We start from the raw sequence: 27,607 nt of genomic DNA, 5'->3' as shown, positions 1-27,607 counted from the left end.
TGTTGCATTTAAATCACAGGTAAAAGCTGAGAATGTCATTAATACCCTTGGAGGACACTTTCCTTATTCTCTGGACTTTGAAAGAAACAGGAAATCCCAGATTCTTATTGGACACCTTTAATAAACATCCAATGGTCACATGACTAAACATCCAATGTATAAATTAAACAGGAAAAAAACCCTGTCCTTTTATTTTGACGGGCCATAGCCTCTGGCGATATTGTCCTTGGTCTCTGCAGCATCTTTCAGGACCTGCAACAGCATGGCGTTCCTCTGCCGGGTCTCCTCCATCCGCAACGGGTTGGACTCGGGAAAGTTCTGCAGGAGTCACACATTTACACACGTTAACGTTTGTCTGTGACACCGTGACTATTAGCATTAGTGTCATGTCGTCAAGTGACGTCTAACGGCATCGTAAACGCTACCGCCCCTAACGCGATTCATTGATTTTCTAAATTTGAATATTTTGTTGCAGACAATTAAAAAACAAAGCCAGCTTCTGTAGCTCCCCCCTCCCTCGTTTCTCACAATTGCACACAGCAACAACATGGGTTCTGCCAACGAGCGCAAGACAGAGAACAGGATCGTCAGTGATCTGGAATTGGTTTGGGTTTGTGGCGACAGAGTGAGTGCAGCTCCAAAGTTCAACAAAAGGCAGCTGCACAACCAGGGTTCTTCACAGCATAGGGTGATCGAGCAAGTGCCACCGGTGCAGAAAATGGAGAAAAGTATAACTCTGAGGGTCAAAATGAGTGTAGTAGAGCTAAAGTTTTCAGTTTACTTTAAAGTTATTTGTTGACATGGTGAAGGGTGGTGATGATGAATGTAGTTAGACAGTTACTCATGCTTGGTATAAGTCCTTCACTACAAAACAGACACTGTAGAGACAAGAAATAACAATGTATTCAAAAAGACTGATTCCAAGATGCGCTTTTCAAATTCAAATGATATATAATGTGGGACCTGCAGTAATAATGTAACACACACGGAGGAAGCACACAGTAGAGCTTTAATTGGGCCTAAAAAAGAAAACTTAGCCCCAGCCTGAGAGAAAACAGCCCGAACTTTTCCGATCCAAATGAAGCCGATGTCTGTTTAAGCCTGAACACGTTTCAACCTGACGATAGTCACATCTGTGCGTGCGCATGTTGAATGATCCGCTGTGAGTTAGAAACATGATGAGCAGCTTCATGCGCCGCTACAAGCTACATCTGGTTGAAACACTGTTTATATTGGACGTTAATTACGGTTACCAAGCAGAGGATTAATGCTGGGCGATATCTCGATATTTTAATTTATAACAATATATTTATAAACACGATATCTCACGGGAAAATATTGTTTATATTGATATAGTTCATTTTGCGTTCAAATTTATTTTATTTATTTTAAATTTATTTCCATTGACTGTAAATCCGCACCTATTTCTCTGCCTCTCCTGCGTCCCGTGTCTCATACACAGTCACTATGCTCAGCCTCCCTCACGCCAACAAAGCAGCCCCTCCTCCTCCACTCACTGTAAAACTGTGTGCGAGCGCGAAGTAGAGATCCAGAGATCACGTTTACTGTATGCAGGGGAAGCTCAAACACTACTTATATGTTGTTTCAGATGAGACGGTAACAGAAAAGTAACAAAACTCTGTCCATGCGCTCAGTACAAATCAAGAAGAAGGCAGATCTGACTTAACTCTGACTTTACGTTAACATGCCCCTTAAAGGTACAATCCTTAAGCTTGATTTATGGTTCTGCGTAAAATCCCCTGCCGTAGACGCACGTAGGCGTAGACCCCCTCCCCTGTAACCTCCCAAAAATCCTGACTATCCAAGACGCAACGCCTTGACGTGTAGTCAGCTAGGGCTGTGATTGGTCAGCTCACAACTCACAGTCTTTCGTATCAGCAATGGAGCTGATTGATTTAAACGAGAGTTTATGGAGGAGGTTAGAAAGTAGGATCATCTTTACAATCCTTCCTCTGCCCACCGGATTTGCCGGCAACACTTGGTGCACTTCGGCGGCTCCAGGTCCAAGTCAAATCCTCGGGGGGGAAAAAAGGAAGAGGCATGACACAGAGGTGGATTTCAAGCTAGTAGACCTGGAGGAAAAAAATTTACTTTGAGAAAAACGAGCATATTCATCGTTCCCAAACGATTGTGGACCTATTGAGGAAATACTCCCAGACTGGAAAGACGATATGTACAAAACACTAGACCTTTTCAGGGACAATAGGCCGTAGTTTAAAGCAGGGGTTCTCAACTGGTCTCACCCTGGGACCCAAATTTTTCCACGGTCATTAAATCAACCAACAAAATTTAGTTTTTCAAAAATAGCTGTTGAAAACACACATACAGTATATAATCTTTTTTAAAATATAAATCTATATATTTTCCTGTGCAACATGCATTTCACAGCATGTCTGTCAAAAGAAAAGTTTCTTTCAAAATAAAAGACAATTTTAGAGACATGAAGTGTTTTTTTTTTTTTTTTGACCAGCTGTCTGTGACCCATTCAGTAAAGTTCCACGACCCACTTTTGGGTCCTGACCCACCAGTTGAGAATCGCTGGTTTAAAGTAAAGGTATAAATGTGTAAAGTGCATGTGTGTGTTTTTAAACAGTTGTTTCGACATTTATTTCCTACCCAGTACACAATTGCAGGAGCTGAAAGTGATAAAGGTCTCACATGGAGTGCTAAAAAAAAAAAGTTACAGTGCACTTTATTTGTAGAGCTAATCATGCACCAAAATTTGTGCTTTTATGCTTTTTAGGTTAGTTTCCAAGCACTCACAGCTTTTCAATTTTAAGTATTTTTTATTTCCAACATGAACAAAGTGCATTTACCACAAAGAGAAAATCAAAACTCAAAGCAGATAATAAATAGTTACAAAATCCAACATTACAAACTTATGATTATTCCCCCTGTAATATCTAGGACTATACATAGAGAGACATAAATAATTGATATATCTGTATTCACAATTAATGTATTCACCTATACATTAATCTGTCTAAACATACATATATACATCTATTTGTTTAAAAATAATATTTTTTTCCTTTGAACACGGATGCTTTGAAAAGATACAGTTCATGTATTTATGGCATGTAGTGATCAAAAGTTTATTTGAAGTCTCAGCCTTTAAAAATTTCTGAATATTTTCGTGCTTTAAATGCTATTTGCATAATTTGAAAAGCTACACTTTCTGCCATTGTGAATTATTTTGATTCAGTGAATAGTGGCTCGGTGTGATCTAAATATCCTGTATTATGAACATAATGTATTGCTTGTTTTTGAAGTTAAACTAATGCTTGTAATATTGTTTTGTAGTTTTTTCCCCCCAACTTCTGTTTTAACAAGTGTATGCATATGAAATTTAATTAGCACTGACAAAGTAGTACAAAAAAATATCATTGAATTTATTAGAAGACAATACACCATTATTCATCCCCAGGGGGGAATCTACATATTGTAGCAACATTTGTCCAAATTAACTATACAAGTACTCATGACAACATAAACAAGAAGCCTGACAAACTTCATCCATCAGCAGCACAGTGTGTGTGTGTGTGTGTGTGTGTGTGTGTGTGTGTGTGTGTGTGTGTGTGTGTGTGTGTGTGTGTGTGTGTGTGTGTGTGTGTGTGTGTGTGTGTGTGTGTGTGTGTGCGCGTGTGTGCGTGTGCGTGTGTGTGTTTCACGGACTTCACCCTCACCTTCAGCATTTCCTTCCGCCGCTCCTCTCCGGGTGAAATGACCGACCACATGCCGTATCCGACACCCAGGACCGCCACCATGGCGCTGGAGGTCAGGATGGTCCGCAGGCCGCTCATTGAGCCTCCTTTCCGGATACAGCTACACACACTGACCGGTGATTGAATAAGTGGAGCTCTAACTCTGCACTGTGACCTGCGCACTAACGGGGAGAGCAGGCTGCAGTGCTGCCCCCTGCAGGCTCACAACAGTATAACACAGACAAGAAAAAATGTGTGTGCGCGTGCGTGTGCGTGTGGAAGAATGACTGATTCACACATTCTATGCCTCTTCAAAAATCCTAAGAAACTCATCTAAAACTGTGGCCAATCCAAATTCTGTTACGTTCAGAGAGGGAAAAGTCGTCAATTCTGCATTTTTCCACTCCTATGCTTCAGAAAACTAATGCAGAGCTTTATTGCGAAACACTGCACAAAACTCCAGGCCAAGCTGAATCAACTGATCTTTTGAGACTGTCAATCAAAGTGAATGTGGAACTATGCATGGAAACAAGGCCGCCCATCACAACAGCAAACAGGTAAATATGATTTTATATATATATATATATATATATATATATATATATATATATATATATATATATATATTTCAAACTTAATTGTATCCCTCCTACGACGTATTAGGTATGCAAAACATGAAAGGTGATCAAATGTTTTTGTTTTTTTGTGTTTAAGACATTTTGATAAGAAAGACTGTATATTGTTATATGAACTTTTTTATTTGAAAAAAAAAATACATGACACATTTTATTGTTGTTGTTCATTTGATTTAAACACTTAAAGAATGACTGCAGTTTGTAAATTGCATTTTTATTAGAAAGAAGAATGATGATGAAAAATCATAAAAACTTTTTTATTTTTGTTTATTTGATATAGATAGATAAATAGATAACAAGTTGTGGGGGCGTTGCTGCGTGCCGACGTCATACCCCTACGTGCCCTCCTGCAGCTCAGCATCACTTTCATTCATCCTGCGGCAAACAGCAAGTGTACGGACCACCGACGGACAGCTTATTGACAACCGATGAATCGGTGACCGGCCGGAACCCGCTGCTCCTCCGGACCCACCGAACCCTCCGTCCTCCCAAACTCCGGGGGATGGAGGGATGATCAGCACCGACCCCGGTCCTCCTGAGCCCAGGATGCGGACCCCGCTGCTCGCTCAGGCCGCTGTGTTAGCGGCCCTGCTGACTCTGAGCTCCGGGCTGACAGGTGAGAGGCTGCGGGGGTTCGGACCGGGTCTGACCGGGGGAGGCGCTGCTGTGTGCGGCTGGAGTAGAAGGAATTATCGGAGCTGTGAGGACCGAACTGTTAATTTCTTTTCATTATTATTATTGGATGTTTTGCGTTAAGAACGAAACACGTTAAATGGAAACATTAATTACTCTATTAATAATTAATCAATGAACACATTTGTCAGTTATGATGTAGAATTAAGAATACATATTGATGTAGCTTATCTATTTCATTTATTTATTTGTAAATGGTGGGAATTTGTAACTATATATCATTGACAAAAACGTTATCAGACTAACTTTAGTTAGCATCATTTATATATATGTACACTGAATCAATCTGTAACAATGAGCAGATTTTATGAAGTGAAAAGCCTTAGTTTGAAATGATTGGACTGTTCAGATGTGAAGACAGAAATAGTGAAAGCAGAGACAATCAATCAAACTGTGTGGAGACAAAGCAGCTCTTCACTGCTGTGACGTGAAGGCGAGGCCCTCAGGGAAGATGGAAATAGCTGCTGCACGTTATTAAATTAAATTAGCAGAGAACATGGAATGTGAAGCTCCTCACTGAGCTTTCAGCGCTGAGGAGGAAGAAGACATCTGGAGGTCCACATGCTCTCTGCTCCTCTGTGGAGATGTTCAACTAAAGATGTTTTCCACCTGCTGACGTGGACACTGAGTTGTGTGTGTGTGTGTGTGTGTGTGTGTGTGTGTGTGTGTGCGTGTGTGTGTGTGTGTGTGTGTGTGTGTGTGTGTGTGTGTGTGTGTGTGTGTGTGTGTGGAGGTGTCAGCTCTGTGCACGCTCACTAACACATTCCTGCTGTCAGAAGATGAAGAGCTCAGATTTGTTCACCACGTCACCTCCAACTCTCTCAGAGAAGCTTTCAAACCCACCAAAGCTCCACCGAGCGGCTCTCAGTCGAGAAGAGCCACGGTTTGAACACCACCGCCTGCCTCAGTGGTATATGCTGAGTCGTGGTTTCACTGTGGCCACAAACATCTGATCTGAGGGTCACATGATCAACATTCATGTCAGCATAACGACCAATCAGAGCATTAACACAGTGAACAACAAAGAGTTTGTGTGTGTGTGTTGCAATTTTGTGTATTTTTCTGTTACTTATGAGTCATTTTGTGTGTTTTTTGAGTCGTTTTTGTGTTTCTTTCTGTAATCTTGTATGTTTCTTAGAGTCATTTAGTGTATTTTTGTTGATTTTGTGCGTTTACTTTGGGGTGGAGGGCCCCGGACTGCCTGCTGTCCACGTGTGTCCGACCTGAGTAACGTCTCCTACTCCATCACACAGAGGAATGGAAGTGAAAGGAGTAAATAACTTCTATTGTAACGTGTCCTATAACAGCAGCATCACCACTTGCTCTCTCTGTTGCCATGGACACCATTCTGTTACCTCACTGACGGTGTTACCACGGTCATCACCCTGTTACCAGACTGACTGATTCTGTTACCATGGTTACAGATGGATCACTTTTGTTATTGTAGTGAACTTTGACCCAAACAAAGAGGCGACCTGAGGATGGCTGTTTACTGTGTTTTTATTATTATTACTATTATTATTGTGGCCATTGATTATTATTTTGTTGTTGTTTTGTGTCATTTTGCCTTTTGTTGTCTTCTGGTTTGGGTTTTGCCGCGCACGTCCTGTGTTGACTGTCCAGTTTTTTACTATTAATTATTTATATATATTTATATTTACCAAATTTGATAAAGAATAAAAAAAGGGGCCTGATTAAAAATAAATAGGTAAACATGACTTAATGAGATTTTAATTTATTTTAAAGGGAAATAAGAGGTGACTGTAAGTGATAGAAGAATCTAAACAGAGACAGGAGAGCGAACCGCTGCAGAAGCTGGGTTGCCAGGTTGGGTTTGGAGTGTCTGAAGTAAGTGCTGTAGCTCCACATTTGGTGGATTTTGTGTAGGATTATCAGCTTTATCAGAGCAGACCGTGTCTTGTGTGTGAGGGGTTCAAACTAATGCCTCTGTTTGTTAGCTTTAGCAGCACAGGCTACATACATGAGCTAATGTCAGTAAACCTTTTGTATGAAGATGTTATTCTGAGGCTTCTCTGCCTTTAAACAGCTGCTGGTTTGGGAGTAAATTAGTGCAGAAAATAATACTTTTGAACGTGAAAAGTATTCAATACTAAGGAGATTCTATTCAAGGGATCAATGTATTGTATTTCTTATAGTCGATATTGTACTTGACACACAGAATGTGACTGAGATGTATGAAAACCATAGGTAAAACTAAAACATCTGTTATATTGTTCATAAACAAAATGTGACTCCCATATCTCTTGTGTTGTGGAAGAAGCGATCGCCCTTTAGTTTCTGCTTCCCAAAATCTGTGATTTTCTGTGATCTTTGTTCATTCCGCACATTTTGTGGATTGTTTCGTGCTTTTTCTACCAAGCCGTGCTGCTGTTGAGCTTTCAGAGACATAAATCACATTTGACTCCCCTGACAGAGTGGTGACTCACCACTGATGATGTCACAACTCCTCTGTTACCATGGCAGTCGTCATGGTAACTGCAGGGATGAAGAACGATGGCGGCTCGATCTAATCAGTGTGTGTGGTGTGGTCAGTGATGTCGGCTGAGTGGGATGATCTGATCTAAACTGATCTAAAAGAAGAACTTCCCCCAATTTGAACTTTAATAAAACAAGTAATGTTTTTGTTACATCTTTGAACTTATTAAGTGAGAGGCTGAACCTGTGAGAAGGCTGGCTTTCTCTGACAGTCTGTGGGTTAGCTTAGCATGTAGCAGGGTTAGTGGGCTAATGATGGCCATGCATTCTCAGTCTATAACTAAAACGTGTGTCCGTCCTCAGGTTCTCACCTCTGCCCTCGGAGTCTGGACTGTGCCCGGGTGGGGCGACACTTCTGCCCGCCAGGTGGCTGGAACTGCGGCCCCTGCCTGCGCCCTCTGGTGGAAAACTCCAGAGGGCGCTGTGTGGTCCGGAGAAGACCGGCCCATCTCCTGACAGGTGAGTCCAGCAGCTGCAGTACAGACAGACATATTATACACTGTATATTTATAATTTATTTTATTTGGCGATAACAAATGTTTGTTCACTGAATAGTTTATGTTCCTACTGCAAACCAATGGGTTATGTGTTGGCATAGAAACCATGTCAAGTCAAAGTCAAAGTCAGCTTAATTGTCAATTCCACTATTTGTACAAGAATCCATGTACCCTTCATTCTTTGGTTATTCTGTTTTAAAACCAAATCAGAATAATAAATAAAGTGTGGTTTTTTTGATTTACTGACTTAAAATCAAAACAGAAATACAGAAAAAATCAAAAACCAGACAAGCAGCCGTTTTTGCTGTTTTCAAATTAAATCTTCTGTTTGTGTGATATTTGGATATTTACGGGAAAACTATAGACGAGAGCTTCATGTTTTAAGTTCACCACACGGAGGCGACCCACAGACGGAGGTGGACTTTTACTCCTGGACCAAAAAAGGAGCAATGCATAAGTCTCACAACTGAATAACTGTTGAATTGAAATGTTATTAATACATAAATAAATCAAAACAAATAAAAGAATGTTAGGTAAAACATGCACATGATTATGTGATTGAAGGAGCCAGAGGTGGTGTCATGAATCTACTGGTGCACCTCGTTTCTTGTGATCAAATTTCGTGTGTGTTGACAGCTGCTGTTAGTATTATAACTTGCAAAAAATATATTTTTTATTGCTCTCAAAAAAGCTTTACATGTTTTTGCAAAAGTGTCAAAAAAGTTCTAATATCTATTCCTCATACCAGCCTCACAGTCAATAGTCAGTCACCAGTTGATTTGGATACTATTTGGACTGTATCGCTGTTGGGTAAAGTTGGCACGATATTCACAGATTCAAACTTCCAGCATCAATAACTCCTTCACGATACATCATTGACACAAAGGTTTGGCCTGTTTGCCATCGGTGTGAGGTGAACAACATGCTACAAGATTATTTTATCAAATTCAGCAGAGTAAGTCCACCCTCGATTGTGGGTCACTCTGCGTGGTGAGCTTAAAACATAAAGCTCTCATCTGTAGTTTTCCCGTAAATATCCAAATATCACACAAACAGAATATTTAATTTTAAAACAGAAAAATGCTGCTTGTCTGGTTTTTGATTTTTAGGTATTCCTGCTTTGGTTTTAAGTCAGTAAAATAACAACACCGGGGGGAAATGTTGCAGTCCATGGAGAGAGTTGAGTTTCCCGGCAGCCTGAGGGATAAAGCTGTCCCGCAGTCTGCTGGTCCTGGCCCGGAGACTCTGCAGCCTCCTTCCAGATGGCAGCAAACTGAAAAGATTGTGTGGTGGGTGGGTGGGGTCACCCACAATACAGAGGGCTTTGCAGGTGAGACGGGTGCTGTAAATGTCCTGGAGGGAAAGGAGAGAGGAACCAACTACCTTCTCAGCTGCTCTCACTATGCGCTGGAGGGACTATGGGCTAAAAGTAGCTACATGGAGTGTTATCAGGGATGTGATGTGGACACGACTTTGCCCAATAAAAATATGTTTCCTGTGTTTAGCTCCTCCTCTCTGTGTTTCTGCCCCGTCAGCTAAAGTCAGCGCTAACTCCGAGCTGGATGAAGAGATCGACTTTCTGTCGGCCGTCATCAGTGAGCAGCAGACGGAGAGCAGACTGCCTGGTACCGCCCACTCATAAGCCCCACCCACCCATGAACCCCACCAGTTGTTTACATTGTTTAATATAATATATTAATATCCCCCTGACCCCACCTCTTCTTCTGTTTCTTCACTCAGACTCTCAGACATCAGAGCATCCAAGTCCCGCCTCCATCACGAACCGCAGCACTGATGCCCCACCCACCAGCCATGCCTCGGCTCTGCTCAGCGACCCCGTCATCCAACCATACACCTCCAACGACAACCAGTTCATTGGTGAGTCCCAGTGACGTAACCGTCTGAATGTGATCGCTAAAAGCAATCCTAGAAATGTTCGTCAAAGGTTTTAATGCAGCCAATTAGGCAAAGCAAGGCAAGGCAAGGCAAATTTATTTGTATAGCGCATTTTATACACAAGGCAACTCAATGTGCTTTACATGATAAAACATTCAATTGTTTAAAATCAATAAAATCATCAGTAAAATCATCATGACATCAACAACATGACCAAAAATCTCTCTCTCAATCATACGCAGTAGTGAAAAAAAGTGCCTTTAACTTTGATTTAAAAATGTTTACATGTGATGCTGACTTCAGCTCTGCTGGCAGTTTGTTCCACTTCTTTGCAGCATAACAACTAAAAGCAGCATCACCATGTTTACTGTGAGCTCTGGGCTCCACTATCTGACCTGTGTCCATAGATCTGAGAGACCTGCTGGGTTCATACCTGACTAACATGTCACTGATGTATTCTGGACCAAACCCATTCACAGATTTATACACCAGCAGCAGAACTTTAAAGTCTATTCTGAGGCTGACTGGGAGCCAGTGTAAAGACTTTAAAACTGGAGTAATGTGTTCTGATCTCTTTGTTCTGGTTAAGACCCGAGCTGCAGCATTCTGAACCAGCTGTAGATGTTTGATGCTCTTTTGGGGGATTCCTGTCAGAAGACCATTACAATAGTCCAGTCTGCTGGAGATAAAAGCATGGACCAGTTTCTCCTGATCTTTCTGAGTCATTAAACCTTTCACTCTGGAGATGTTCTTTAGGTGGTAGAAGATGTTTTTGTGATAGATTTGATCTGACTGCTGAATGTAAGATCTGAGTCAATCAGAACACCAAGGTTTTTGACTTGGTTTTTAGCTTTTAAAGATCGAAGAAGAAAAGTCATAATCTGTGAAAAAACTTACTCTAGCGTTTTTGACAAACAGCCTCACATGATCTGCATACAGAGAATATTTGATCTGTTCACACTGGTTTCAGATTTAAACTTTCTTTAACTGGTTTCAGACTGGGTGTAGGATGCTTTAAAACGCCTTAAAACTAATTTGGACTTGTTTCAAGCTGGGTTAAACTGGTTCTAAACTAGCTTGGACTTCTTTCAAACTGGTTGAAACTGGTTTCTTATTAGTTAAGACTTTTTTCAGACTGGTTTATAGTTACTTGGGACTAGTATGAGCTGATGTCAGATCTTTTAAACTCCAGTTTAATCTGTTTTAGACTGGTTTAAACAGTTGTAGATGTTTCACACTGGTTTAGATTTCTTTAAAATATAGTTTAAACTGGTTTCAAACTGGTTTGGACGAGTTTCATAGTTACATGGGTCCTAGCTGGTGTTAAATGTTTCAGACTGGTTTGGAGTTGTTTTATACTGGTTTAGGCTGTCTCTGACTGGTTTCAGACAGTTGAGCTGCGTGTGGACTGGTTTAAAGCTCCGTCTTTGTGGTATTAACTCTCAAAAGCTGCGTTAAAGTCCTCAGCAGCTCTGAGGAAGCTCTTCTCTATTTTCCTCGGGTTGAATGACCTCTTTGTGCTGAATCTTCATGGTCTCAGATCTCGGGACCGACCTCAGACTCTGCCTGGCTGGTGTGAGTGTGAGAGCTCAGACCGTCATGGGCTCGTTGGCCATCAGAGCGGCTCCACTAATGCTGTTTCTCCGTCTATTCTCAGTGCTGAGCAGCATCTTCATCGTAGCATCGTCCCTGCTGCTGATCCTAGCTGGCGCTTGCTGGGTCAGGTGAGATCTTCCTCATCCTCCTTCAGATCACATCCAATATAAAACCAGCTAAGACTCATTACAGACTGGATCAAATTATATCCAGGTCCTTCAAACTGGTTTCAGACTCCTATAAGATGGTTTTACCTGCTTTTGGCTAATTTCAGATTGTTAAAACTAGTTTTAGTTTGGGCTTAGGATTCTTAGGTTTGGGTTTAGGTTTTTAGTCTTGTCTGAATGAGATTCAAGCTGTTTAAACTGCTTTAGGCTGATTGTTGAACTGGTTTTTGTTACCATTTTGGCTGATTGTGGATTGTTTATTCTGGCTTAAGATGGTGTAGGAGTAATTTCATACTGGTTAAATGTAGTTTAAGCTTAATTAAATTGGTTTTACACTGGTTTACAGAGTTTTGGCTGCTTTCAAACTATTTTCATACTAGTTTGTATTGTAATCTGTTCACTCTTTTTAGATATGTTGAAGATGGAACTGAGTTTTGTTTTGTTTTTTAAAACAAATTTCATACTGGTTTGAAATTATTTTATTCTCCTGACTTTGTCATGACTTTGTTGTAATTTGCGCTATATATATATATATATATATATATATATATATATATATAAAGTTGAGTTGAGTTGGTTGTTTAAGCTGATTGGAACTGGTTTAAGACTTTTCCAAGTGGTTTGATAATGTCTAAGCTGGTTTTTGGCCTGGTTCAAACGGTTTCAGACTGATTTCAGATTAAATTAAGACAAGATAAGATCAGATAAGATCAGCTGAGATTTATTTGTTTCAGTGGGAATTGCTTATTATTGTGCTATTTTAGGATATTTTTTTCTTTTTTTACTTTTGGAAAATGTGCTTTTTGTGTATTAGTTTTTTGTGAATTCATATTTTTGTTTTAATTGATGTATTTAGTTGTATTGTATATTATTATGAATATTGTTATTTATTTTATATTCTTTATATCTTGTGTTCAGGCTGCAGAGAGGAGTGCGTCTGACTCAGAAAGTGGGCGGTCCTTTATACGGACTGGTCCGAGCTCAGACCTCCGACACCATGGTGACACACACACACACACACACACACACACACACACACCACTTGTATCTTTTACAGTTGTATTTTATTTGTATGTTTAATGTTGAGATTTGTGGTTTTATTTCTGTTCATCTTTTATTGCAGCAGCCTGGAGACAGGAAGTTAGCTCACAACGCTCAGATGTACCATTACCAGCACCAGAAGCAGCAGATGATCTCCATGGAGAAGTGAGTTCTTCTATAGCATCAACCCTCTAAGTTAGCTGTCACTTTTGGCTCCCTCGCCCCTCCCTTGTGGCTCAGTAACCAATCACAATGCCCCTCTGCTCTGACCATCAAGAGCGTCTCGTAGCCTCATTCATTGTCATCTATTCATGGAGAAATCTCACAACTAAAAGACAGGAAGTCTCTGCCACATAAAGATGTGCACTAAGCATCTGACATAAATATACAATCTTCATTATGGCTAGGACGCTCCTTTGTTCTGAACCTCATCATCAGGCCAATGATGACACACCGGGGGGGGGGGGTAAAACTCAAGGCCCGGGGTCAGAATCTGGCCCTTCAGAGCATCCAATTCGGCCCGCAGGAGAAAGTGAAAATGACAGGGAAAACATGAAAAATGTTGTAAATTGCTAAATAATTCAGTTGTAACTTGTTGTTGAAAGAAATCTAAATGTTTCCAAAATCCTGCAATTTCTCTCCAATTATTCCACAAAATGTCCCCAAATTAGATAAAATCTGGTCAAAAACTAAATAAACCAAAGGACATTAAATATCTGTCACTTATTTCTTAGATATTGTTGATGCCTTCCATACTTTGTCTAATTTATAACTGGAAGTGCAAACTTGGGCACATTAATGTTGAAATTGTTCATTTTCCCGCCTAAAACCTGCACCCCACTTGTGATCTAACTGGTCCATATTTGACCATTAGACTAAAATTATTTTGACACCCCTACCCTAAACCATCGACAATAAAACCATAGATCATCCTAAATATTGCAGTATCTAAACCATTAACCAACCCCATGTGTCCTCCTCTATTTCCTGTTCAGACACAGAGACTCTGTTCCTGAGTCTGGAGCGTCCACAGACGAGGAGAATGATGACGGAGATTTCACCGTCTATGAATGTCCAGGACTTGCACCTGTAAGTCCTCGTCCTTAATTCCTTTGTCCTGTTTCAAGGTCACATGACCCCTCCCATAGAATATGTGTGTGTGTCTCTCAGACAGGTGAGATGGAGGTGAAGAATCCTCTCTTTGATGATTCCACTCTTTACCTCCAGCGCTTTCAGAACTGAACCTTTGGACTCTTTCTATCGGACAGAGACGATGTGATGGACAGACAATTTGAGGAACCTTAAAGGACATTTAAGGATGTGTTACATTAACAATTTATACAAATATGAACTGAGTTTTTCAGTGAACGTCCTGAAGAGATCCACTTCAACCATCAGTCACATGTTTAAAGCTCATGCTAACGGATACATCTTCACAAGTCTTGTACTTTTCTTTATTTAGTTGTGAAGATTTATTTTTTAGTTTTAATAAGTAACTGTGATACCTTGAACCAGGCTAATGCTAAACTGCTAGCGAAGGCATAGGCATCTTCTGTAAAAGTCAAAAGAACGTAAAAACACAGGCAAAATCTCTGGTTTTCTATTTGCAATGGGTTGAAGTCAATCAGCACATCTTTAAAGCTAGTTAGCATTAGCTATTGTCCTGATTCAGGATGCAAGCTAATGCTATTCTTTTTAAATGATTTTACAAACTCTTTTAAAAGTAAAAATAAAGTCAGAAAAATACAGGTATAGTCTCTGCTTTCATTGATCTACAATGAGTCGGCATGTCTTTGAAGCTACTTAGCATTAGCATTGTTCCAGATGGACGATCTGCTGTTTTGATGTTACATTCTCTTTTTTTACAGTCATTAAAATATGAGTTGGCTGATAGGACCTCATTCAGTTTAATCAAGTAGCTGCTGCTGAGATTCCTTCTCTTTTGATAAAGCTAAAAACTTTAGCATGAGCTTTAAAACCTACAGGAAACACCTCACACGGGTAAAATGAACCATGAATTCCCTTAAAAACACAGTTTGTGCTTTTCTGTTGTCACCGAGCTGTTCTTTTGTGTGTTCGAGCTCTCCATGATCTGTCTTTGGTTTGTTACTGTGCTTTTTCCTACAATGTAACGTATCCGTGGTGTTTTCCTCACAGCTCCTCTATGCATGAAAACCTGAGAGTCGTTATGCATTTACTGCTCCTGTGAGCTTGTCAATTATGACTGTAGATTTATACACAACGTGTATTATTCAAGCTGAAAAATCATAAAAGGAAATGAAACGTGTTTCTGTGAGCTTTGAAGCAGCATGTGCTCTGTAATGTGCCGTTTGACGCAGAGGCGTGGTGTATTTACCTTTATTTTTACAGGTAAACAAAGAAAATGTTGGACATTCAACCCTAAACCTCAGTTATACACTCTTTTATTGAGTCCAGAACAACCCCAGGTGATATGTTTTACTGTTGTTATTATTATATATTCAAATCACAGGGAGATTTATTGGTGAAAATATGCTCTCATTTAAAGCTGAATGTAAAATCCGTTGGTTATATTGGTGAATGTAACACAATGGCTCCTGAAGGTTAATCGATAGAAGAAACAGACAGTAATGTTTTAACTCTGATGAAGTATTTTTAAATTACTTGGAACAAGAGTTGAAAAACAAATCACGCATCAAATTTAGGTTTGTGTTGCATTTGCTTTCTGGCCGATATCTGATATTGTCCAACACTTTCAATACCAATATACACAAAAAAACCAACTAATTTCAGGTCACATGATGAATCTGCAATCTAGGCTTGATTTTTAGAAGGACTGTAAATAAACCAGCCTTGTGTGGCACTAAAAACCCTAATATCCAACATCTATTGTCCTAATGAAATAAAAATATTGCTATGTACCCAAAACAATGTCCCTATGAAAAATTACAGAAACCGTGAATTTATAAACATTCAAGGAAGTCCCTCAGATAAATACAAACTAACATAAACTGATCAACATCATAAATTACCTTTTTATGTATACATTTTTTGCACTCCTTTTTCATTTCACAAGTTCCCGGTATACCCATAATACTGATGCACAGACCACAACACAAGTAACAGGAGAACCAGAGGAGAAGTCGTTGATGTACTTTGTGGGCATTCATTTTATTTCAAATAATTACACCGGATGACAAACAAAAGCCCAGTTGTGTGCTAGAAGCGCTGCTACAGATAGCATCGGCTGACCCAACGTATGAACTGCTATGTAGAAAGACTATTTCAAACTAAATTCATTAGCGTCGTCAGTTGCTCTGTTTATTTCATGCCACAGATATTCTAAATATTTTTGCACTGTTTAGTTTCCACTTCTCTGGAATGTTTTGCACTAAGTGCTGTTTTTTTTTTTTGTTTTTTTAATACACAAAAACAAATTTGTTTTAGAAAGTTTACAAAAAATCCTCAAAAGCATGAATATGCTTATTTGAATTTTAAGTTAGCGCTTTGTGAACAATGCAATCATAATATTGTTTATTCATATTGCACATTATAGCACTCAGTGATGGAAATAATAAACACTATTTTGTTGTTTAAGCTCATTCATTGTTTTCATTGATTCAATCATAAACCAAAATCTATTTAAATTGGAAAAATGTTGCTTCTTGTGTCAAACATTGTTAGGACATTAATTTAGATGAATTGAGATTATTTAATTACAAAGTCTCCAATAGATTAGATACATTTTTAAAATCAAGCCCCACCATTAATACAAACATTTCGTTTAAACAATGTGTAAAGTAAAGCAGGTCAGTGCTTTAGTAGTTTTTAATGAGTTTTAGTCCTACAAACATAAAAAAGTTTACGGAGCCCCTGAAGGAACACGGATGAAGTTTTCTGCTGAATTACACATTGAAGTTCAACAGCAGCGTGTAACACTCGGATAAACATTTTAAACGTGCGCACGTAAACAGTTATGTAGAGCTGAGTTACATCAACAGAAGCACTTCCAACTTTTATGATATGACATTAATCTTTGATGTCCTCCCATCAAACTTTTACTTTCTAGTAGAACTTTTGCATCTCTGTGTAAATTTTCTAGAGTCCTACACAAGCGCGTGAAAATGATTGAATTAAAAATAAAACAATTTGTGTCCGTTTGGGGTAAAAGCTGAAGTTTGCTGTTTGAATCTTATTTTAATAAATGTATGCATGAAACTCGTATTCCTTTAAAGTCTCTCAGATACAAACTTTAGTCATTCAGCTGTGATCAAAGTTCAGCTTCACTTTCACTTAGTTTTAATAGAACCGGCGTAGATGAGGTGGTGTATTGGTTCAACGGGTAAATATTATATCTTTTGACCTCTCCTGTCAGTGGTTAGTGAAAAAAACTTTAATCTTTTAATGCACTCTACATTGAAGAATATAAAAAAAGTGTTAGAAAAACAAAGTGAAACTGAACTTTGATCACACTGAAGGCTTGGACCGATTAGTGTTAAGCTTTGGCTGGTGATCATGTTATCTTGTGACTGATTCCGAGGACAAATTAAGTTTTATCTGAAGTGTGTTTTTATTGTGTTGTGATGAACAATCACCAGATATAACAATAACCAGTCCACTCACAGACCTCAGCTGTTGACCCAGCCCTCCAGGTCTTGGTAGACCTTGTTTGGGGGTAAATGTGGAAACCTGAGGCAGATCTGACACAAGCGTTCCCTCCAGTCCGTGATGGTCCTGACTTGGTGCGTGCGGCGCCACAGGAAGTACTCAGCATAGGCATCCTTATCTGCTGCCAGCTGTTTCAGGTAAGTTGCCAGATCTGCGGTGTTGGGAAAGTCGTGGACATGGATGAAGGAGCGAGGTGGGGCTAAGGCCTCGTAAGTGGCCCGGCTCGGCCCGAGGACTACGGGCACGGCGCCGGACTGGAAGGCGTTCCTCCAGAGTTTCTCACTGATGTAGTCCGTGGACTCAGAGTTCTCAAAGGAAAGGTAGAAAAAACAGCGAGCGATGGTGGACAGAAGCCTCCGCTTAGGGAGAGGCCTGTGGGACCAACCTCCAAAGACCTGCAAACAAGATATGAGGAAATGAATAAGGAAGCAATGAGTGAGAGATATGAAAAAAAAGATAAAGGAAATAAGAAAGTAAGGGAAGAAATCAAGAAATAAACAACAAAGAAAGGGAGCAAGCAAGAAGATAAAGAAGGAAACATGATAGGAAAGGATAGAGATAAAGAAATATAGAAGGAAGCAGGGAAGGAAAGACTTTAGGAAATGAAAAAAAATAAAGGAAGGAGAAGCAAATTTGGAAGGAACAAAATGAGGAGATTAGTACATATAGAAACAAGAAACAAAACAATAAGGTAACTAAATTGGAAATAAGAAAAGAAGGAAAAGGGAAACAAAGATGAAATGAAGGGCGGAAGAAAGAAAGGGAGGGGAAGGAAAGGAGAGAGGGAGGGAGGGAAAGGAGGGGAGGGATAAGGAAGGAAAGGGAGGAGAAGGGGGGAGGGAGGAGCAAGGAAGGGTGGAAGGGAGAGAGGAAGAAAAGAAGGGAGGGATGGAGGGAGAGAGGAAGGAATCAAGGAAAGTAGGAAAGAAGGAAGGGATGAGGAAGAGGAGACCTGGATGTGGAGGTGCTCCTTCAGGCTCTGGTAAACTCTGGCTCGGGCCTGTTGGGGTTGGTACCTGCTGACCACCCAGCTCACCAGGCAGGAACGGTTCACATCCACCTGGTATTCCTGCTCTGCCGCTCCCAACTCGGAGCGTCCGTATGGGATGGAGATGTCTGCGTCGCGTCGGTAGCTCATGGTGAGGTTGAAGACTCCATTGAAGAGTGACAGGTTGGCATTGTTGGCTGGAGGCTCCATGGAAAGCCACACCCATTGCTGGGAGGCTGGCCGAGGGAGGTGCATAGGAAGGTCGGACGGCCCCCAGCTCAGCTCCCGGTGATGGAAAACCACCACGTTTGCATCCAGGAATGCTGAGCGGTCATCAGTAAGGAAGCAGCCACTGATGTTGAACATCTTCAAACATCTGTCACCGCTCAGCCTGAAGGAGCGAGAGAAGGGCCAGTGCCAGAGCAGGATGGTGAGGTTCCTTAGAGGAAGGATGGTGAGGTTCCTTAGAGGAAGGATGGGGAAGTTCCTTAGAGGAAGCAAGGGAATTTGTGGGAAGGAGGTCCAGTCCAGGAATGACAAAAAGAGGGGAGTGAGAAAAGACAGGAGGAGAAGAAAGAGGAAGACGTTTGAATAACTGAATGGAGTCATTGAACTGAGAGAAGAAAGACAGAAATGAAGGAATTGCATCATTGTATTGTTTGAATTCAATGATTTGTCATTGATAACAACCAGGTGAGCTCCTACCTGGGTGTCGTACAGTGGTTGGTCGTCTGGTCAGGCTGTGGCTGTCTAGCTGAGGTGTCGTACTACAGTGTGAGTGTGTCTCACCCTTAACGCAACTCTGGTTGCTGCTTTAGTCCTAACCACAAGTTGGACTTCCTCTTCCTGTTCATCAACTGTCTTCCTCACCAAGTTGAACATTATTGATTCAGCTTCTGAAAGCCACAACCAAACATGTGCAACACATCCAAACAGAGAGGAACTCACCAACAAATAAACATACAAAAATACAAACAACTGCACAAATAAAAAACAAACAAACAAACATACGTATAAAACATACAAATGTACAAACAAGCACGTTGGGCGGTGACACAATCCCAGACTGACTCACACTCTATTATTAAACAAGGACACATATTTAAATTGTAAGTACACCCCCAGGTTTTTGCTGACCTGCCACTAGGGGGAAATAAAAAAACTCCTTGATTATGGGTGTGGCTCCTAGAGTAGTTAATAAACGCCCAGTCACAGCAGTCCCGCCCCCACAGCACTGCACAGTTCCAGAATTGTTTAGAGAAAGAGTTGCGACAACGGAAGTTTAAAATAGACTCAAATAGTTCCCGGAAGTTATTGGCGGGCAATTCGAATTAATTGATTCCGAGTGACAAAACTGGGAGTTTAGGTCATTTGTCGTCAATAACTGCATTGATTTTACAATATTTATACAGTACGCTGTCATATGCACATGTCAATAGTGTATTATTAATTCATAATTAGTTAATAATGCACACGTTAATGGGTTTAGATACACTGATAATAATAATAGTAATATCCAATATGGTTATTTAAACATCTTACCGTTCAAAAGCACATCACAAACTGTCTACTCCGCTCGAGCTCTATTGGGCTACAACAGTCAACTGCTCACTTCCGGGAATAATTGTGAGGCTCCATGAACCGCCATTGTTGTTAAAAAAAAAAAAAAAAAAATGGACCATTGGAGTGAACGGAGTTGTCTCAACTCTCTCTAAATGGTTCTGCACAGTTCTACATGGAGCTGTCAATCAATGCTCACTGAGGGCTGTGAGAGGAAGAAACCAGTCCTTTGTTGATGGTTGGTTAAAAAAAAAAGCCAGAAAAGGCCCCAACACCAGATCAAATTTCTAATTTTCTCCAGTTTAAGATGATATAATACATCTTTCACCCAATGTGAAACAGTAGGTGGGGCAGCACCCTTCCATTTCAAGAGAATGAAGCGGCGTGCTAACAGAGTTGAAGAGGCAATGAGCCTCTGACCCCCAACAGGTATACCTAACCCCTCACCAGTGACCCCCAAAAGCAGCAAAAGGAGATTTAATGTTATATTTACACCAAGTACACAAGAGAGTGCTTCACAAATACCCTCCCAATACTGCTGTATTTTAGGACAAAGCCAAAACGTATTAAAGTGGCTTCCTCTGATTTACATTTGTTGCACATTGGGTCAATAAGAGGAAATACATTCTTGCCAGTTTGGATTAGTGAATATGAGCTCGGTGTACCACTTTAAACTGAATAAGAGTGACCATACCTGTCAAGTATCCCGTTTTGGCCGGGAAACTCCCGTATTTTACCCCTCTTTCCCGCCATCTTCCCATATTAGTATTTTCCCATAAATATCCCGTATTTTAATGTAATAATGAGTAAAAGATGCCTTACTAAACTGAACGTCGTCAGTAGCCTCGCGAGAACTACCACCTGAAATGGCCTGAGTGGCAGTTCTCGCGAGATTAGTGCTGACAGCGGCAACAAACACAGAAACAACTCAGAAGAGAGATGAATGAATGAAGACGTTCTGGTGAAAAAAAACAAAGAACTGGTGTAAAAACGTTGTGAAATGTGACAGAGAGTTTATCTTCCTAAAGAGCAGCAGGATGTGACACAGCTACACGTTCTGTTAGATTAATAACTGAGATTTTAACATCTACCACAGTGGAAGGAATGACGGAAGTCACCATGAAAAATCAGCCAATCACAAGCTCCATAAATATACACTGCTTTAAAAAAGTATTTAAGAATGTAAAGTCTGTAATAAATGTGTTTAATAAGTCATTAGTGAATACCAGAGAGTGAGCATGAAAAATTATCAGAAAATATGTAATAAAATAAAATGTTAATGTGTAACTTAAAGACAAAAAATGTGAAATTAACAGTAAATATGCAACGTGTTGACTTGTATATAAACTGTAAGTATATTAAATAAACACATGCTTCATATACACATTTATGTTTTTATTTAGGCTGTTTTATAATTTAGGAATTAGGGCTGGGCGATATATCGAGATTCAAGATGTATCGAGTTTTCTATTTTGGTGATATAGAAAACTATAATATTTCAAATATCATATGAAACAAAATACTAGTTTTAGGAGTCACTGCTTTTACGTCTCAGAACAACATGTAAAGCTCATTTAGATGATTGATGAGTGCACATATTGATCAGCTGTTTGTTAATAAATGTCCCTGTGTGGCATTTTGCATCAGCAAATTTAACCCAGAATTGTCTTTCTGGTCAGACTTTATTTGATAAAATTATCGAGATTTTTATCGTATATCATCATTTTGAGAAAATATATTGAGATATGAGTTTTGGTCCATATCACCCAGCCCTAGGAGGAATGTTCACAGCATTTTAATGTTAATAAAGGTCGACCTACCGGATTCTAATCACATAATTGTATTTAGTAAGTGGTTGACAAGTGGGTATTTTAGATTTCTTATACATCTATCTTAAAATATAAGAGATACTGGAGCTTGGTTGGGCTGGTGGGACGTCTCGTAGTGGGCGCCAGAAAATTTCCCTTATTTTCAAATCCAAAACTTGACAAGTATGTAAGAGTGTGTCTCGCACACAATGAAGATTAATTAGTATTCTTCTAAACTTTAGTCCAGTCTGTTTCACCAATACCGGCCTTCAGATCCTGCTCCCATGCCCCTCTGATGGCAGACATGGAAGGAGAACCCAAACCGGAAATCAAGCTCAACATTATGGAAATAGCTTTTTTAACCCTGACATTTTAGAGATAAGAACACTCATGACTTAAACTAAAATGTGAAGAGTGGGACTAGGATCAATAAACTACATTACTTTATACCTGATCTTATGTATTCAGCAGAAAAAAGTGGTTTTAGGATGGACTTACACATTTGATCATAATTCTGGACCCATCAGAGACAAAGCACATATGTATTTATTATACATAGCGCTTCTAAAATGAGGCTACACTGGTGTTGTTGTGATGTTGATGACGTAGAGAGAACCTGCAACTCACACTCACTGTGAGAAACTCTAATGTTTGAATCATATTATCTCTTGTTTCCGAGCTCAGAGGTCACGTGCTGATATCTTACTCATAATTCTATCGTTACACATGAAAAGTTACACTTACTTTACTTTCTGAGGACTGGGTTAAACCACGCCCCCTGCGGTCACTCATTTCCGTTGCAACACACGCGCGGACGTGCTCGTGCTCGGCCTCCGCCTTCAGGCTCCGCCCTGTCCGACGCACGGAGCGCGCACGCTCCTGTGGCCGCCTCCCTCCCTCCCTCCCTCCCTCCCTCGCGCAGGCAAAGCGAGCCGCATCCTGACAGACGGAGCGCGTGCACCTGGACCAGGACCGGGACTGCGGTCCGACCATGGGCTTCCTGCACCAGCTGCAGCTGCTGCTGTGGAAGAACGTGACACTGAAGAGGCGCGGGCCGGTAAGAGCGTGCGCGTAGCGCGACACACCGCGCACCACCGGGGGCGTGCGTGATTCCACCGCCGCAGTGAGCCGTGCTCACGTTAGTGTCCCGCGGTCTAACAGGTTGTTAGTCAGACTCAGGACCAGGAACCAAGTCCAACAACCACCAGCAGCAGCAGCAGCAGCTTCAGAGCTTCCTCTGACTGTCTGTGACTGTGTCTGTGTCTGTTACCGTCTGTGACTGTGATGTCTGTGCTGTGTGTCTGTCAGTGTCATTCCAGGTGACGGAGGAGAAAACAGGAAGAGGGGTTTTTCCTCCTCTGGGAATCTCATTACCTCTCACTTCATGTGATTTTGTGTATTTGTGAGTCATTTTGTGTGTTGTTGTGGTCATTTTGTGTTATGTGATTTATTCTGTGTTTTTGTTATCATTTTTCATTGTTGTATTTTTGTGAGTTGTATCATTTATTTGTGAGTCATTTTGTATATTTTCATAGTCATTTTGTGTTTTTTTGTTGTCATTGATTTGTGTATTGGTGAGTCATTTTTTTACGTTTTTTGTGGTAATTCTGTGTTTTTTTGGTCGTTTTGTGTGTATTTGCAGTCATTTTATGTGTTTTTCATTTTCTGTATCTGTATGAGTCACTTTCTTTGAGTTGTCATTGATGTGCTCGTGTTGATATCTCAATTAGTGTATTTTGTATGTTTTTATGGTAATTTTGTGTTTTTATGTGAGTCTTTCAGAGTGTTTTTGTTCTCTTTTTTTGTGTTGTTGGAGTCTTTCTGTGAGTTGTATCATTGATTTGTCAGTCATTATGTGTATTTATACGGTAAATATGTGTGTTTTATGTGTTTTTGTCATTGTTTTATGTATTTATGAGTCATTTTGTGTGTTTGTTGGAATGTTTCTGTAAGTTGTGTTGTTGAATTCTGTATTTGTGAGTCAATATCTCCGAAGCGCAGAGCGGAAGGTTATGTTTTATCCCGGGTTTGTCTGTCTGTTTGTTAACAAGATAACTTGAAAAGTTATTAATGGATTTGGATAACATTTTCAGGAAATGTTGACAATGGGACAAGGAATAGGTGATTATTTATAATAATTAATCACCTAATTAATTTTGGTGATGTTCTGGATTACAGAAAATGAGAAAATACCACTCGTGGAGATCACAATATGGGTGGAAGTGCCTGCACCCTTAGGCACAGTGGCTTATAGATAATGTGCAGTGGTTTATGGGTAATGTAGTAGTGGTAGGGGAGTGCATGCCATACTCTTTAAATCACATTATAGGTGGAAATGAGCTACTTGGCGGAGGTCTGCACTCTCCTCGTTCTCTAGTTTTGTATGTTTTTATGGTAATTTTGTGTGTTTTTATGGTTGTTTTGTTCATTTTTGTTAGTCATTTTGTGTGTTGTTGGATTGTTTTTGTGAGTTGTGAATTTGTGAGTCATTTTCTGCGTATTTGTGAGTAATTGTATGTATTTTATGGTCATTTTGTGTATTTGTCTGTAATGTTTGTTTTTGTAGTCAATTTGTGTGTTTTTGTGGTCCTTTAGTGTGTGTTTTGCTCTTCCTCTGAGGCTGTGAGGCACCTGTGTGTCTCACTGTGACGTGATCTCTGTGAGCATAGAACTGCTGATTAGGGGTGTCCCGATCCGATATTGATATCTGATATCAGTCCGATATCAGCCAGAAAACAAATATCGGTTTTTATCGGACTGCATCTAAAATCTCCGATATACATTATATTTATCCAATTGTAGAATACTGTAGATATTATGTTGAAGGTTAAAATGTTTGTAACCAATTGGTTAATAATAAATGGGTCAGTTTTTCTCATACCTACTGTTGCTGACTATTGTTCTCTATTTGAGTAACATCACTAACAGCCTTTTCTAACATTCCACACTACAAAATAAGTAACAAAAGTATGTATGATTCGTGCTGATATTGCATCAGATCGATTTCGGTATCGGCCAATACTAAAGGATGCAATATCGGTATCGTATCAGAAGTGAAAAAGTTGTATTGGGACATCCCTACTGCTGACCTCTGACCTCCATTGTGTGACGCTGCACATCCTGATGCCTTTAATCCAACTGATGCTCAGCGTCAGTCGCTCCGTCTGCTGAGGTTGAGGCTGCTGCAGATGATGCTCATGATGATGCTGATGGTGTCCTGATGGAGGCCATGCTCTGTGTTTTGGGTGCAAAGCTATTTTTAGCTCTTCCACCTGCAGGTGTGGCTGACTTTATTAATAGCAGCAGCAGCAGAGCTGCACCGTCAGCAGCACACATTCAAGTGTCTCCGCCCACGTTCATCGAATACAACACAATTCACACAACGACTCCAACAACACACAAATGATCAACAGAGTTACACAAAAGACAAACCACAGCACATAAACATCCACTAAACTACACAAATCAGCATCACAGACAACAAGTTTCTTTCTCCCTCAGCTGAAAAGACACGTCATGATCGAGTTTGTACGGAATATGAAACAGCCGCTGCGCACACTGTGTCTCACGATGCCTTCAGTGGTGAAGTCTCTCTCTCTGAGACTCTAACACTGAGCACAATGCTGCTGTCTGATTGGCTGTGGACAGCCACACGTCTGTCTCCTGTGTCTGATTTACTTGTCAAATAATATATCTACCACAAGACTATTGGAGTCATTGGAAACACAAGCAAATGCACAACAAGCGCAAAGGAAACAAAACCAACACAACAAACAAAACAGAAGAAACAACAAAGAAATGCAGCAACACAACGAACAAGCACAGTTAAGCTCCGCGCCTGGTCGCTTTCCTTCGTGATGAACAGTCAGTGAGAGCTCGGCTCTGACAGCCACACTCCTGCCTTTAAGTACTGACTAGTTGGCAGTAGAGCCACAGTCTGTGCAGCAGCCGTTTCATATCCCTCCCGACGCCATCATTGAGGGAAACTGCTTTCTCTCCTGTTGTTTCTGTTCAAAACTCTTTTCTTTTCTTTTGTGTGTTTGATGTTTCGTGATCTTTGATTATGTTTTTTTGTTTTGTATCTTTGTTTTCTTTTTTCTTCATTATTTGTTTATTTGATGTGGACATCACAATTACATTAGTTACTAGGGAGAGACTGATACAGATTTATTAGGGCCAATGTCGATTTTCTTTCCATCAGCCTTAGCCGATGACCGATACGGACTGCTGATTTTCTTGAGTCGGTATTTGGAGCCGATACTACTTTTGCCCCCTCAATTTACATCATAAAAATTACACAATGATGATAACAAATTGTACCAGTCTCAATTTAAAAAAAAAGAAACATTTATTGAAATTTATAAAGGTGAGGTAGAATGAAAATGTTAGGTGAAAAACAGTTGATGAAGAACAAGTAAAACAATATTTAACAAGTAATAAAAACAGGTGATGTCAAACAAAAACAAGTAAAAAAAATATTTCTGCTCTTTGTAAATAATGCGGATCGGAGAACACAGCCTGCATCGGCCGTTGCCGATTAGGGGTGGGGGAAAAAATGGATTCACATAAGAATCGCGATTCTTATTATCCACAATTCTGAATTGGTTCATAAACTTCAAAAATCGATTTTGATATTAATTTTTAAATTTTTATTTTTCAAGAAAAACTCTGATTCAGAAGATCCTCTTAGAGTCTCTACTCAGGAAACACTGTAAACTGAACATAAATAGAAAATACCACCATACAAAAAGTCCGCTAGCTTCATGCTAACGTCTATGGGAAAACCCATGTATAGGCTCATGCTAACATTTACAGCGATTGGCAGTGATTTATATAACACACCGTTTATGCTTAACTGTCTTAGGAGTGTTATCAAACAGTACACTTCAACATATTCACAAGCATGTTTTTTCAAGCTGAAAATATAAGAATACCAGTAGGCCATGTGCTTTCAAGAGGTCAATTTCTGACTACTACAGCAACAGTGTTAGGCCAAAACACACAAACTCACCCAGACCTTTAGTCTATGACTATAGACTGTAAAAATAATCTGACACGATCCCAACAGGAAACAACAGCGACCCCAACTTACAATGTACTATATTGTGTGTGTGTGTTTTATTTGCTTAGCATGAATAAATGTTACTTTTTGTCTTAAGTTTGCCTTTGTCTGATTACATCATTGGAATCAGTTTATTTAAATTTATCTTATACAAACTGTATTGTTTAGATGCCATAATTTGCCTTGACACACTATGCATTGTATCAATTTTTTAATCAAGAATCGTTTGAATCGAGAATCGGTTAAAATGAGAATCGATTTTGAATCGAATTCTGACTCTAAGAATCGAATCGTGAGACACTCAAAGATTCACATCACATAATGCCGATACACATGGAAAAACACAAACATTGGTCGATAATATTGGCCGATATGTATTGGTCTATCACTATTGATTACCCAGATGTATTGTTTTAAGTGTGCTAGCACGTGCTAATTTACAACACCTGTCCACAGGAGGCTTTTAAATGGTTAAAAGTAACAGAAGTAATAAGAAAGTAAGGAGAAAATATGCACTGTCCAAAAAGGAAAAGTAATATTCAAAATTTGATAGTTTTATTATTATTATTAGTGTATTTAGGAGGGACAGAACAGAGAGCATTGTTACATTTAAAATACTGTTGTGTGATTTTGTTGTCATTTTGTGTATATTTGCTGTGGTTTTGTGTGATTTTACTTCTCCTTTCATGCTCTTTGTTTTTCCTCCTTGGAGGACAGAGCAGCTCAATAATTCACTCTGTGTGTGTATGCGTGTGTGTGTGTGTGACAGAGCTGACACTGACTGGCACAGGCTGAT

General features: G+C 39.9%; 3 protein-coding genes across 5 annotated transcripts; 1 reads left to right on the top strand and 2 right to left on the bottom strand.

Annotated features, from left to right (window-relative positions):
• Positions 1-101: 101 nt before the first annotated feature.
• On the bottom strand, positions 102-3,897 carry LOC114470058 (ubiquinol-cytochrome-c reductase complex assembly factor 3-like). Its single transcript, XM_028458067.1, has 2 exons — positions 3,708-3,897; positions 102-318 (listed from the first exon to the last, which is right to left on the bottom strand). The coding sequence occupies exons 1-2, from the start codon at positions 3,822-3,824 to the stop codon at positions 190-192; spliced, it is 246 nt and encodes an 81-aa protein (XP_028313868.1). The 5' UTR covers positions 3,825-3,897; the 3' UTR covers positions 102-189.
• Positions 3,898-7,914: 4,017 nt separating this feature from the next.
• LOC114470082 (neural proliferation differentiation and control protein 1-like) lies at positions 7,915-14,795 on the top strand (the record flags this gene model as incomplete). The annotated part of the gene is made up of 8 exons (XM_028458097.1): positions 7,915-8,008; positions 9,582-9,671; positions 9,787-9,924; positions 11,600-11,666; positions 12,624-12,705; positions 12,829-12,911; positions 13,742-13,835; positions 13,917-14,795. Coding segments are annotated over 8 exons (720 nt in total), but the record flags the coding sequence as incomplete, so codon positions are not given.
• A 1,335-nt stretch (positions 14,796-16,130) lies between these two features.
• On the bottom strand, positions 16,131-22,606 carry LOC114469337 (alpha-(1,3)-fucosyltransferase 7-like). 3 transcript variants are annotated; one of them, XM_028456757.1, is made up of 4 exons: positions 22,494-22,606; positions 19,087-19,277; positions 18,346-18,994; positions 16,131-17,788 (listed from the first exon to the last, which is right to left on the bottom strand). In XM_028456757.1, the coding sequence occupies exons 3-4, from the start codon at positions 18,988-18,990 to the stop codon at positions 17,354-17,356; spliced, it is 1,080 nt and encodes a 359-aa protein (XP_028312558.1). In that variant the 5' UTR covers positions 18,991-18,994; positions 19,087-19,277; positions 22,494-22,606; the 3' UTR covers positions 16,131-17,353. The 3 variants fall into 3 exon arrangements, with proteins under 3 accessions (XP_028312558.1, XP_028312560.1, XP_028312557.1); XM_028456759.1 differs by lacking the exon at positions 22,494-22,606 and adding an exon at positions 20,636-20,692; XM_028456756.1 differs by lacking the exons at positions 19,087-19,277; positions 22,494-22,606 and having other exon boundaries at positions 18,346-19,071.
• Positions 22,607-27,607: the final 5,001 nt, after the last annotated feature.

Source organism: Gouania willdenowi, chromosome 9 (assembly GCF_900634775.1).
Source record: "Gouania willdenowi chromosome 9, fGouWil2.1, whole genome shotgun sequence".
Classification (NCBI taxonomy): domain Eukaryota; kingdom Metazoa; phylum Chordata; class Actinopteri; order Blenniiformes; family Gobiesocidae; genus Gouania; species Gouania willdenowi.
This window is presented reverse-complemented; position numbering and strand designations above follow the sequence as displayed.